Raw genomic sequence first — 13,162 nt, 5'->3', positions numbered from 1 at the left:
TTGTATGTGACCAGTGAGTGACCACGAATTTATGAATGGCTAAGTGACTAGTTTTTATGGTCCTAACTTCTATTTCCTTCTCCTATTCTCAGAGACTCTCATTTACGAACGATAAACATTTATTTTAAATGATTTTTCATGGAGATGTTCAGTATGAGCAGAGGCGTAGGAGGCAAGTAAAAGTTGGGGAGACGCTTTTCTTGCAAAAATGGGCACTTGAGTTGTAAAAAAGAGCAATATGCAACCCAAAAATTCAATGTTTGTTCTTTGCCGTGTTGCGACGTACTTGCATCTTACAAAAGTTGTTGACAAAGCGAAAAATTCAAGTGCAAATTTATACAAACCTTGTATTGACCGGATGCAAACCATTCAGACCGGATGTGACATAATGTAGTATCCACCCCAAAATACGCATAACTATTTATGACTTTCAGACTTCACTCTTTATGAATTCAGATTGACAATGATCAACGACACATGTAGTATGTCATATTGTACTTCAGTGTGTGCATGGTCCTCGTGTACATAAAATACGTTTCTTGTGTACAACTTGCAGTTTTGGAGCTTCTGGATGTTTTACTAATGTATTTATGGATTAAAACATTGTTTATATACAAGTCACGATCTATTAAATTGATTTAGTTAGATTGATCAATTGTATTAACGGCTGGTGCTGTTCTTGAAATTTCCTCATATTATCGCATTGGATTGTTTGTCAATAATGGTGTTTGTTTGCTCAAAATCAAGATGTTATGGAGTAATTTTCTTTCTAATAATCTCCATAATCGTTGGAGTATTCTCGCAAACTCTACCAAACAGTAAGTTTTCTTTGATTCATGCTTCTTATTTTAGACTTCTAGATAAAATAGCAAACGCCGAATATGCCAAAGATAAAATATTCTTTCCATGAATAACGCTATTTGTCGCGGTTTAACACAAGTGTCTGTTTTAAACGTATTTCTTAAAATTGCACAACGTTATTTGTGTATTTTTGAAGCTCAGTTTTCATACCCGGCTATAAAACCGTTGTTAAATTATAAACGTAAACGATATGGGAGGATTCTCGCTTTTCTTTTAATTGCCATTCATTTTAAAACTTTTAGACCATTCGTTCATTCAATTTTAGAACCCCTAATGCCTTGATTTGATTTGCCATTGACTATACGCCTCTGAACTACACATGTAACTGGAAGACTAAAACATTCAACATTCATCTTGAGTGTCCTCACTGATGTATCATGTCAACACAATGTATCACTTGCAAAACATCCATAGTTTATATGTCATTCTCATTGTCAACTCAATATATTTGAGTTCAGTTTTGAATACTTAGTGACATATCATTGAATGATGTAATTAGGAAATTCAAATTGCTTAATTCTAAGTATGAACTCAAGTTATCCTGTGTGTACTGTTTATCTGTGTTCTTTTAGCAAGTGATTGCATGTTGTTGTGCTATTTTTCCCCCTACTCTTCTCTTTTGAACAGGCTTTGTTGTTAAAGAATGTGTGTCAACCACAATTGCACGCTTCTGTTTATGTTTACAACGTTAATTTTTGAGCCATTGGTACACTGAATCCTAGTTAGATGGTATACGTCATCTAATTTAGCTGAAAAATTCAGCAAGAAAAATATTTATTTAAAAATTTTGACTGTAATTGCGAGTGCTGAGTTGGTACAAACTTCGAAACGGACACAGATACTAGTAAATTTCACTTTGCAGAACATATTTACATTAAAATGCTTAGAAAATACAGTTATTGTATGTAAAACTCAATGCTGTTATTTTTTAATGGCAATTTACTAGTTTTCTAGTTGTAAATTATAGTCATAGGACTATAGCTACGTTTTTCTTTTCATTCAAAATTTGAAGAAAATAAGCAGCAAATTCATTATCTGTTTGTTGTGCAATTCTATTTACCTCTTTTTGTCTTATCCTCTCCTGGTATAATTCAATACGTAAACGAATCCGGTGTTGTTCAACTTTCCGTTTTGGCCTTCCACACTTAGGAAACAATGCCATTTCAACTCAAAACTTTTAAAATTACCTAAAAATTCTATTTTAAAGTTGTCAGTTGGTCAAAGTTCCATGGACAACAAATAATAACACAAGCTGCCATTTTTGCGACCCAGAAAATGGCCACCATGCGTGATCAACATCTTGGTGACACACATTCTCTAATGTAATATTGATAGTTACTGCCGAAAGCATACATATCTGCCAAAGATTATGCGTCTAAAACTACACAAAAGCGTTTTGAAATGTTTACGTATCACCTCCTAATGCTTTATATGTTCTTCATATTTTCTTCTCATTTGAGTTTTATTTGTTGTTATCTATTTATTTTATGTTTTTGAAGTTGTCACAAAAGAAACTGAAACTCAACAAATCTTTAAGTGTGGTGTAAGCTTGACTGGCAACAGCACTGTGAAATTTTTTCGTAACAATGTGGAAATAATTCCTAGCGACAGAATCAAAGTCAACGGAACATTTCTCATCATGTCCGATTTAAAAGTGTTGGATGGTGGGCGATATTCATGTATTTTTGATCAAAATGGTAAAGAGATGACTATTAAATTGGGTGTTCTTATCATCCGACGAGGTATGTGTATTATTTGAAATGGCTATACCTTTTTTAGTAGTTCTGTCACATTTACTATAGTGTAGATATAATTGAACTGCTCGAAAATTCTAAACATATGCACCTTCTCCAAGGCAAACATTACATTTTGTCTTAATTCCTCAAATAAAAGTAAAGTACATTTAACATCACTTCTTTGACACAGACTTCGTTTGCTTTATAAAGATAAAGTTAAATGTACTATTTTGTGTTCTTTTTAAAATTTGTGTTAGATATATCTGTTTTATGGTAGAATATCTTGATTTGACATGTTTTTGTCCAATATTTGTGTGAAAATAATGCTATTTTCTTTGAATTATTCTACTATTTAAACAAATTTGGTGTCTCTAAATTATTTTTTGATTCCAATTTCAGCAATTGTTATCTTTTCTTTTTGCAGCAAGAAAATATGAATTTATGATTTATCCAAAAGATGTGACCAGTAGAGTTACTGAAGGTTCAAACTTTGAATTTCGTTGTGAGTATGGAAAAGGATCAACAAAAATTAAATGGTTCAGGCGACGAAGACTAAATGTTACAATAGTTGAGGATCATGTTCCTGAAAGTCTTATTACTGTTAGAACAACTACTCAAAAAAGTGTTGAAGTGTATCGCATTCCAAGAGTGTCTATAAACGATGCAGGTGTTTACAGATGTGAAGTTGATGGAAAAAATAACAGGATAATTTCATCCAAAATACGCATTTTAGAAGTCATAGGTAGGTTCAATTTTGTATCAAGCAAAATCATGCAAATTCTACAATGCCATAAAAATTAAGTCCTTAATATTCATTGGATGATTAGAATTACGTTGGAATTTTGGATTTATTTATATACTGGTAACATTAATCATGAAGTTATAACATTAAATAGAATTGCAGTTTTTCCTTTTGATAAAAATCAGCTCTACTATGTATTGAGCACTATTTTATTCATGATTAACGATAATACTTGAACAGGAAAACGTCGCTATAGTAATCAGCGCCCAAGATCTGCAAAAACTTTTGGTGGAAATAGGTATTTGTACTTTGATTGGATCATCTGAGAGCAAAATTGTCGCTTATGATGACTATGTTTAGGACGAGACTTATGTTGCCAAGAGGCACTTATGAAATATTTTGCACGCAAAAATGACAAAGCTAAAAAGCAATTGGAACACATAATTGTGTTAAAGTATGGCATATGTTGTTAAAGCTAATAATAAAGTTTTGAAAAAATGGGTCAAAGCGTACGCAAACGCTAGGCGTCCAAATCTCGGATAATTTTACGATTCTCCTTTTTTATTACCTTACTTCAGTGCAGTGAACTCCATATATATATATATCTGGAATGATAACGACAATACATTTTATAGAAAAAAAGTTGAAGCCAAAGTCCTAGTCTCTTGCGCGGTTTGTACGTCAGTTCCAGTCCGTCAAAGTCGAATATTCACGCGGTTTGTACGCCAGTTTCATTCCCCTGAGTGCCAAACATACACGGCCAATATAAATTTGAATACAAATTGCGAAAGCATAAACATATAAACAACATCACGACAAACAACACACGAGGCCAACTCCTCGCAAAAGTTTATTTTTTACAGCTGAAACTTTACTACAGTGAGTTCGTTGTAACTTACAACTTGTAACGAGGAAAAGCCAAATGAAAATTACTCTGTATGCTAAAAAGACAATACAATAAGGAAATATGACGAGAAAATATTCAAGCATAAACTTTTCTTTCGTCCGAAGGTAAATTTTCAAACGGTGACAGACAGTGTTTGTCTTTTTTTGTCATTTCAGTGGATTTAAAGATCTGTTTTTCCGAAGAAAAAAGAAACTTGAATATCCAGTTTCATAAAACATATTGAGTTTATAACTCGCATTTTTACTTTTTACAGAGCGATTGTATTTTTCATCGATTTTTATTGTGCTTGAAATACTACATGGTTGTCATCTCGATATCAATAATTGAATAATTTTAATGAATTTAGCATGTTGTTGACAATTTTTAGCGGTAGTCATCTTCTCTTTGATTCATTTGACTCTGAAAGACTACTGCTAAGGTTGTCGAAAAGTCAGTCAACAACAACAAAAACAGTCCTTCTCAGGACTATACCAACGTGGACGATCTACATTTACAAACATGTAACGATACTCCCGGGTTCAAACCATTTACCTTAAAGACTTTGATATGTTTTAAAGGAAAACCGCAGCGTAAAAGCAGATCGACCAAATTCACCTCACCCTGCTTCTCGATTTATCACTTTGATTCACTTTCCGTGAACCTTTTCCTTCCAAAAATTTCGTTATTTTTACGCTCTGATCAAGATCCGAACTCTACCATTACCAAGGGACAAATGATTAAAAATGATTAAAAGGAACACGCGAGAGACTAGAGCCTGACGTGTGATGACGAATGATGACGACAAATATTTTTTTGGCTTCAATTTTTGGCTTCGGTTATCATTCCAGTTATTCAAATGTCGAGTTCACTGCTTCAGTGTTGCCATACTTTATTCCTTCAGTGTTGCCATATGAAATTTTAAAATATTCAGGTTTGCTTACGTCAAAAGTTCACAAAAATGAGAAAAAGTTCATATTACATTTAATTTTTAATATCGGAAGTTGACGGGAAACCTTGGAATAACTCGGGATCTCACAATACTACGAACTTTGTTCACAATCTGGCAAAACTGTATTCTTTCATCAATTATTCAAGTTTGCATTTGTACTCTAATTTATGCATAGTGAAAAATTCAAAATATTCTGCAATGTGAAAGCTAAAAGTTTGCTTGCACAACAGCCGAATTTTATAAAAGTTTGTAAGTTAGAACAACATCTCGTTTTTTGAATAGCAATGACTATTTATCTGTGCCATTGTCGTGCGCAAGCAATTTCTAAAGTGCTTCTCGTAAACAAAATTTTCACACCAAATATGATTATTATATTTTTGATATTTTTACTGTCAAATGAACCAGATGAAGTCCAACTACCTATTTCCATCAAACGTTTTTTCAAGTCAACGTGCGTTAATATCTACTTATTTAAAAGATTTTAAAGTTTATGTTAAATTGTTGTCTTGCGTGTTATTTTCATGTAGAATGTGGATGCTTGGATCCTTGTATTTAAACAAACTTTAACGAAGTAAAATTTGTTTGTTTTGTTTAGAAAGAAGAGCTGCCAAATTTAAATCTGTGATAAATTTTTTTCACTTTAATGAAGCTGATAAAGCTGAGATAACGCTTTTTGTTGAGGAATATCCATTTCCAAATATCACTTGTTATAAGGATGGCAAAGAAATTATATTTTGTATTGGAAAGAAAATGAAAGATACTCTAAATTTTAATTCATTGGCCTGCGAACAGGATCAATATGGCTTAAACGGTGTCCCTCAGTTGATTATTGAATCAATCTCTTTTGTGAGAGATGATGGAAACTACACATGTGTTGCCACTACCAACAATCCTCCTGGGAGGGACGTTGTTTCATTTTACGTCAATGTTGGAGGTATACCTAGATTTTTTCATTTATGTACTCAACAATGGCCCATTTTATTTAGTGATGAAACGTGTTTATTGCTCGATTGACAAAGTTTACACCTGACTTTCAAACAGGTTTTTCAAATGAAAATTTCGTTATTTCAAAATATCTGATGCTCATTAATCTTTTTGAATCAAAACGTTAGAAAACAAGGGAATCATATGGTATCGTAAGATTACTTAATTTTTGAGTGAGATTTACCATGAAAGAAAGGCGTCTAAAGTATGTCTGACCCACTGCGGTAATGTTGACGTTTTAATTGGTATGCATCGTACATATCTGGATTGTACATGTGCACATATGGATAGTCTGGAAAACATATCACCACACAATGAAGTTGATTAATAATTAGCATCGCTCAGATTGTATTATACATATACATGTTTACGTTATTGCAGTATTTCATTGAATCCATGTTACATATATCATGCGTTTTATTTCATTGTCACCGAAAACATTAGAAATGCATTTAAGACTCGCAGGAAAAAGACATTTTGCTTTCTTATTGTGCTTCACATTTTACTCGCCAAAGCACTGTGAGCAGAATAAAAGAACAGCGCTTCACGTTTCTCGTATTATTTGACCAAACGAATTATCATTCATGTTTGCGAGTTCTTGCAAAGCTAGTATCTGTATGACATCTTGAGCAATTTAGTAGTAACTATTTTCATTAAAACGGAGGGTCAAGATTATACCCAAAAACGAAGCGATTTTTGTCTTTGTCACAAATTACATTACAGTCCAGACATAAAGATCAATAGGGATCTACTTTTTTTGAGTATAGCATAGCAGTGTTATGGCGATTTCAACGTTTTATTTCCTCAAACTTATTCAGTAGATGCTTGTACGCCATCGCACCTATTTTCACATTGTGAAGGCGTATGAACTTTAAAACTCTCTCAAATTTCAAAGAAATTTACAGAGCGTGCTTGATCCGTTTTGGTACTTAAATATTTTATTATTTTCATGCTTAGAAAAATTGCTGGCATTTTGCTTTGCTTAGATTTGTCCTCTCTCATCTTTCAACTTCATAAATAATTTGCACAGCAATCTTTTCAATTTGAATAATAAGTATATTTTGAACAATGTAATGCACTTTGTATAGCTGTTGTAATTGAAATTGAAATAATTTATTTAAAATTTCAATGGTTTTGCAGTGCCACCGTCCATCAGCAGAGGAAATAGTGAATATTTCACAGCACGACACAACACTGAAGGCGAGATTAAATGCATGATAAGATGGTCTAATCCAAGACCAAATATAACTTGGTATCAACAAATCGTTAGCAACAGTAGTGAACCTGTTTCAAATAACTGGATCCCTTCACAGTATAAGTCTTCGTTTAAAAAGGAAAAACAAAGGACAATATGAAAGCATTTTGAAGATACCGTGGTCTGAGGATAAAGCCTCAATGTTGTTCAGATGTGTTGCTCAAAACATTCATGGAAATGACAGTAGAATTTTTAGGTTTCTGCGATTTGGTAAGATTTTCTTTTGTTTACATGATAAATGTTTTTATTTATTATAACATTGGTGAAACGTTTCGTTTTTTGCTGTAGGAGATAACTTTGATCCGTTTAAAGTCTTTCCTTCTGGGAAGTAATTTTAAATGAAAACGAGGACTTTATGGCAATTTGCAGAGTAGATGTTTTGATTCGTAGTAATATTGCGTTTTACAAAGAAAATCCTCGCCGTGAAGTGATAAATAATGAAAGAACAAACATCACCATAAGTAGAAATCCTCAATATCGTAATGTTACAATGAAAATACGAAATATCAACATCAATGATTCTGGAACTTACAGATGTAGTGAAAAAAATGCTCTCACTAATGAATATGCTGCTGTAACGTTGAATGTACGAGGTTGGTTGCTTTGAAATTTTTTATCACCAAAAGCATTAAAAAAAGTTTGTAAAAAAAATTGCGAATTTTCGCTGTTTAACATAAGGAACAAACTTTTATCTTAGCATGAACTATCTAAACGTGTGAAATTTTGATATTATTTTTCTTTGACTTTGAAAGGTTTATTCATTAACCACTTATGTATCTCTTTTGCATAGGTTTTCTTTGATTGCGATATAAATACAGTATGACAGTTGACCTTTTAAAACGTCTTCAAAACGAAAGTAAAACTTAATAATTTTTGTAAAACATTGAGTTGAAATTAAAATTTTAACGAACGATTATCCTAAACGATTATATATAAATTATACTTTGTGGTTAAAAACGTTCACAATAAGTACGACTAGCTCTTCCTTACGTAGGTTTGATAGAAAATGTCGATGTGTTTGGCTACCTACAGTAAATGTTTGTTTGCGAATCACATCCATACTGTTTGCAATTCGAACAAATTTTTTGTTTTACTATTCTACAGGAATATATCCTCCTGTAATTTATCAGATGAAAGATTCTACAGTGAATAAGGATAAAGATAAAGACGCAGAGTTGATTTGTAATGTGTCAGGTAATCCTCCACCCGAAGTAACATGGTCAAGAAATGGTAAAGAAATTGGTCGTGTTAGAATCACAAATTGTAGAACCCAAGTTCCTAACTATTACTTGAAGAATGATGGAACAACTCTTATTATTTGTGGCGTTGATATTTCACATTCGGGAAATTACACATGCTTTGCAAAAAACCAGTTAGGAAACGTCACAGCAACTGTTTATCTTAATGTTACTGGTAGGTTGACAATGTTTACACTGTTAGATTTTCTAAATGATAAAGATTTATTGTGTTGCAATGAAAGTATATACGTCCTTCAACAAAATAATTTAAGGTTCATATGAAAATGTTGTAAGAATAGTTGTGCAATTTTTATTTAGGTAAACCAAAGATCGACGAACCATCAACTTTAATAGATGAAAGTCTTCTTGCCAATGAAAAGGAAAGGTTTAGTTGTGTAGCAAGCGGTAATCCTACACCTTGGGTACAATGGATTTCTATCGATAGTGATGTGAAGCTCACAGCTATAGCAAAGAAGGAAATAATTATGACAGTTGAAAAAATGAATAAATCTTACATCGGAAATTATTCTTGTAAGGCATGGAACTCTTTTGGTATTACAGAGAAGCGTTTGTTGTCACTAAGACTTCAAGGTAGGTGCTAGTTTTCATTTGGCTTATATAAAGTTTTTCAAAAATTCATTGCCCGTGTGGATGGTTGGAGTGTTTTTAAGACTTTAATATTTCTGTCAGACCTACAAAATTTGAAGAAATAAATTTAGTATTTAGATCATTTCAACCCAGATATGAGAAAGTCATAATAATAATTAATTCATATAGAAATATAATTACGAGCGTGGTTAAACTTTAAAATAAAAGAAACGGCATTTAATATAGTTAAGAGGATGCATTGTTAAAACTTATTTTTCAAAATGATTTTGTATTTGTTCTTAATTTTTTAGATCGTCGCCAACCAGATATATTTGCCAGAAGTGGTGGTGACCTATCAACAGGAAGCATTGTAGGATTAGTTATTGGTGTGATCGTTCTTCTGTCCATCGTTGGTGCTGTCATCTTAGTTTTATACAGAAAAGAAAAACAAAAACTATTGTTCTACAAGCATCAATATTTTCTACGAACAGGAAATTATTCAGTGAGTTGCTACTAGTTTTTATTTTAGCTATGTAGTCTTGTTACACGAAACTTTTAACTCTTGCAAAAAATCAACTGCAATACAATTACTTCAATAACATATGGTTTCCAATCGCTCAATAAAAATTCCTGAAGATTTAGCTTTCATCTTCTTTCATCAGTTTAGTCTAAACTGTGTCTAAAACTGCAACGTATTTTTCTTTTTCAGATCGACCCCAGTATAACGCTTAATGAGCAAAGTATGAATTTACCGTACGACTCTGATTGGGAATTTCCTTTTGAAAGACTCGTTATGGGTGATCGTCTTGGTGCAGGAGCCTTTGGAGAAGTTTACAAAGCTGAAGCAATGGGAATTTTAGCTTTAAATCCCCGCGATAAGAGCAGTATTGCTAATAAGAGAAGATCGAGAATTCGACGTTCTTTGAGAGCAAGTCAAAGACCTAAAAAGAAAGCCTTAGAACCTAATTTGACCAATGCCGTTGTTGCTGTAAAAACTGTTAAAGGTAAAACTTTCTTTTAAGGAAACTTACATATCATTTTACAAATCTTGAGTTTTTGTTGTTCTCCTTTGAAAAAAACTTTGTTATTCCTGTAGCTCATGCAACAGAAAGCGAAATACGTGATTTAGCAGAGGAACTGAAACTAATGATTCACATTGGTGAAAATAAAAATATCGTTAATTTACTCGGCGCTTGTACCACAGGACGGCAACTTTATGTAATCTTAGAATTTTGTCCTCATGGAAATTTGCTGACATTTTTAAGATCCAAAAGATCTTTCTATGAAAGTACCTGGGAAAAGAAAATCTATGATCCAGAGAAAGAGTTTACTTTAATTGATATTGTTGGTGCTGCTTTTCAAATTGCCAAAGGAATGGAGTTTCTTGCTTCACGAAAGGTAAAAATCGTAGCCTCTTCTCCTCTTATGGTGGGTTATGAGGCGGATGCAGGAAATGAGGTAGGGGGGAGGGGGCAAGGGTGGAAAACGCTTGTAGTAAAATGATTACGATTCGACGAAAGTTCACTAGCCTGTTCAAAATGTTTAAACTCCAATAAATGCATCATAATATTTGTGATTTGTGAAATGTGAAGCTAGTGTTTATTCCGATTTTTATTCTTACGTTATTTTCAGTTAATACATCGTGATCTTGCTGCCCGTAATATTCTTGTTGCTGAAGAATACGTCATGAAAATATCAGATTTTGGTCTGGCACGAGATATATATAAAAGCGATGTTTATGTAAAGACATCCAGTGGTATGTTACCTGTAAAATGGATGGCTGTAGAATCTTTATTTGATCGCATATATACTCATCAAAGTGATGTGTAAGTTATAAATATGTTATTTTGACATGCAAGTTTTCTCAACTTTATTCATAGAATGTTTTTTATTCCATTTATTCTTAACGTATGTTAATTGACACATTTTGTTTACTAACTTTAGTTGGTCGTTTGGTGTTTTATTGTGGGAAATGATGACTCTTGGAGGTACGCCTTATCCTGATCTACCAGCTGAACAATTGCTGGAATTTTTAAACCAAGGAAAACGCATGCCACAGCCCACTAAATGTCCGTTGGAAATCTATACAATCATGAGAGATTGTTGGCAGGATGAACCTTTGGAGAGGCCGACATTTTCAAGGCTAGTTGAGCATTTTGGAAGAATACTTGAGCGACGTACAGAAAAGGTATGGGGTCAACGTTGACTTCTTGAGCATCATTTGGCGTTGTTATTTAACTGTTCGATTTCATTATTTTGTTTGAGAGTAAAAATATTAATGCTTTAGAAACACATGAAATACGATTAGACTTTTTAAACAGTGCTAGATTCTTAAACTTGTTACTCATTTTTGTGTACAAAGTTGCCTTTTACTGTTATTATGTGTAGAGCGATTATTATGAAAAGGAATTTGTCAGACTACAATAACTTTTTTGGGGTTGCTGGTATTAAGGTGATCTATTAATGACTTTAGTCCTCATTTAATGATGTAAACTTGGTTACTTCGATAAATGAATGTCCCCAGCAAACTAAGCTTGCGCATTTAATTTTTTTGATAATTTGTGACTAAGTGAGCTCGAAAGCAATCCAAGGAAATCTGGTTGATTCCTGTGAGCTCCATTAAGTTTTGTTTGTTTCAACAAATACATTTCCAAATTTTTCACCTCAATGACCGTTATTGAGGCCTGGCGTCACCTCCCACCCCCCCTCATGCGTAAAATTAAAGTAGCCATTACACAACCCTAGTTTATTAATTTATTTACATTTGTTGTTGCTACGTGTTGTGCAATGATAATATTAATGACAACTTCATCACTTTCTCTTTCTTACGTGCATTTCTTCATCATTTTTAGACGAATCCATATTTACACGTTGAAGCAAGTGCTGATGAGATTGATGCGGCAAGGGAGAAAGATGAATTATTGAAAAAAAAATCTGATTATTACTTACAACCATTGCTCATTTCCAATAAATTACATGGGTTAGTACTCTCTTTATGTACAGTTCTCTTACTATTTACAACGTAAGCATGTTTTTATTGAAGAATATTTACTCTATAGTTAACTTTCACAATATATTATGTTCATTTTTAGCTATGACTCCAATGCACCATTACCTACCCCTCCCACAGATGCATACACGGCATCTACAGTTCCTTTACCTGAAGTTGCTGTTGAACCATCAACACCGAAATTAAATGATGCTGGTTCTTACGAAAGGCTAGCAGACGATGCTTTTCCTCCAAATGAAGCACCTTACTTGAATAGCCCAGTAGTATTACAAAATATGAATACGACAAATCACAATGACACGCAAGGTGTTGAAGAGTCTAAAAAGTTAGAATCTATTGTTTGAATTATTGCTTTCTATAATCTGCTGCGTGCAAAGTTTGGCAAACTGCTGTTTATAATTCTTAAAGCATGAATTAACAAAACATGTTTACTCATTTTGTGTACAGAAATTGACACAGCTAAACATTCAAGTATTTTCTTTTTAACAGATTTTTTTTAACGTAGCGATTAGTAATGATATTTAAATGGATATTTAGTCGTAGATGTAGATCTGGTGATCAATGACTCAAAGTAGCATGTGTTTATTGAAACAGTGTGATGATTCTCTTATGACAAATGTTAGTCAATAATGACAGCTACTTGATGATGTAAATGTTACCAGCAAATAGCAACAAGTCCGTAGACATTTGACGGAAACGATAATTTTAGAAGCATATAAATACTCGCATAGATACATGTTTCGACAACTTTAAGATGCAATCAATTTCAACAGTCCGATGGGGAAACTCTTCTGTCATCTGTTTGTGCTGAATCGTTTTCTCTGTTTTCCGTTGTCGAATGTTATAACAATAACAAATACTGCATCCATAAGCAGGGGCGGATCTAGAGTATGTCAAATCCGTCGCGCGACTG

General features: G+C 33.1%; 1 protein-coding gene across 1 annotated transcript; it reads left to right on the top strand.

The window, feature by feature from the left end:
* Positions 1-62: 62 nt before the first annotated feature.
* On the top strand, positions 63-12,840 carry LOC124445241 (fibroblast growth factor receptor 1-A-like). The gene is made up of 16 exons (XM_046995944.1): positions 63-818; positions 2,361-2,603; positions 3,022-3,339; positions 5,770-6,108; positions 7,299-7,502; positions 7,702-7,741; positions 7,783-8,006; positions 8,518-8,826; positions 8,970-9,242; positions 9,551-9,741; positions 9,949-10,243; positions 10,336-10,637; positions 10,872-11,065; positions 11,184-11,427; positions 12,092-12,219; positions 12,332-12,840. The coding sequence occupies exons 1-16, from the start codon at positions 722-724 to the stop codon at positions 12,591-12,593; spliced, it is 3,663 nt and encodes a 1,220-aa protein (XP_046851900.1). The 5' UTR covers positions 63-721; the 3' UTR covers positions 12,594-12,840.
* The last annotated feature ends 322 nt before the right edge of the window (positions 12,841-13,162 follow it).

The sequence above is a fragment of the Xenia sp. Carnegie-2017 genome, unplaced genomic scaffold, assembly GCF_021976095.1.
Source record: "Xenia sp. Carnegie-2017 unplaced genomic scaffold, XeniaSp_v1 HiC_scaffold_22, whole genome shotgun sequence".
NCBI lineage: Eukaryota > Metazoa > Cnidaria > Anthozoa > Malacalcyonacea > Xeniidae > Xenia > Xenia sp. Carnegie-2017.
This window is presented reverse-complemented; position numbering and strand designations above follow the sequence as displayed.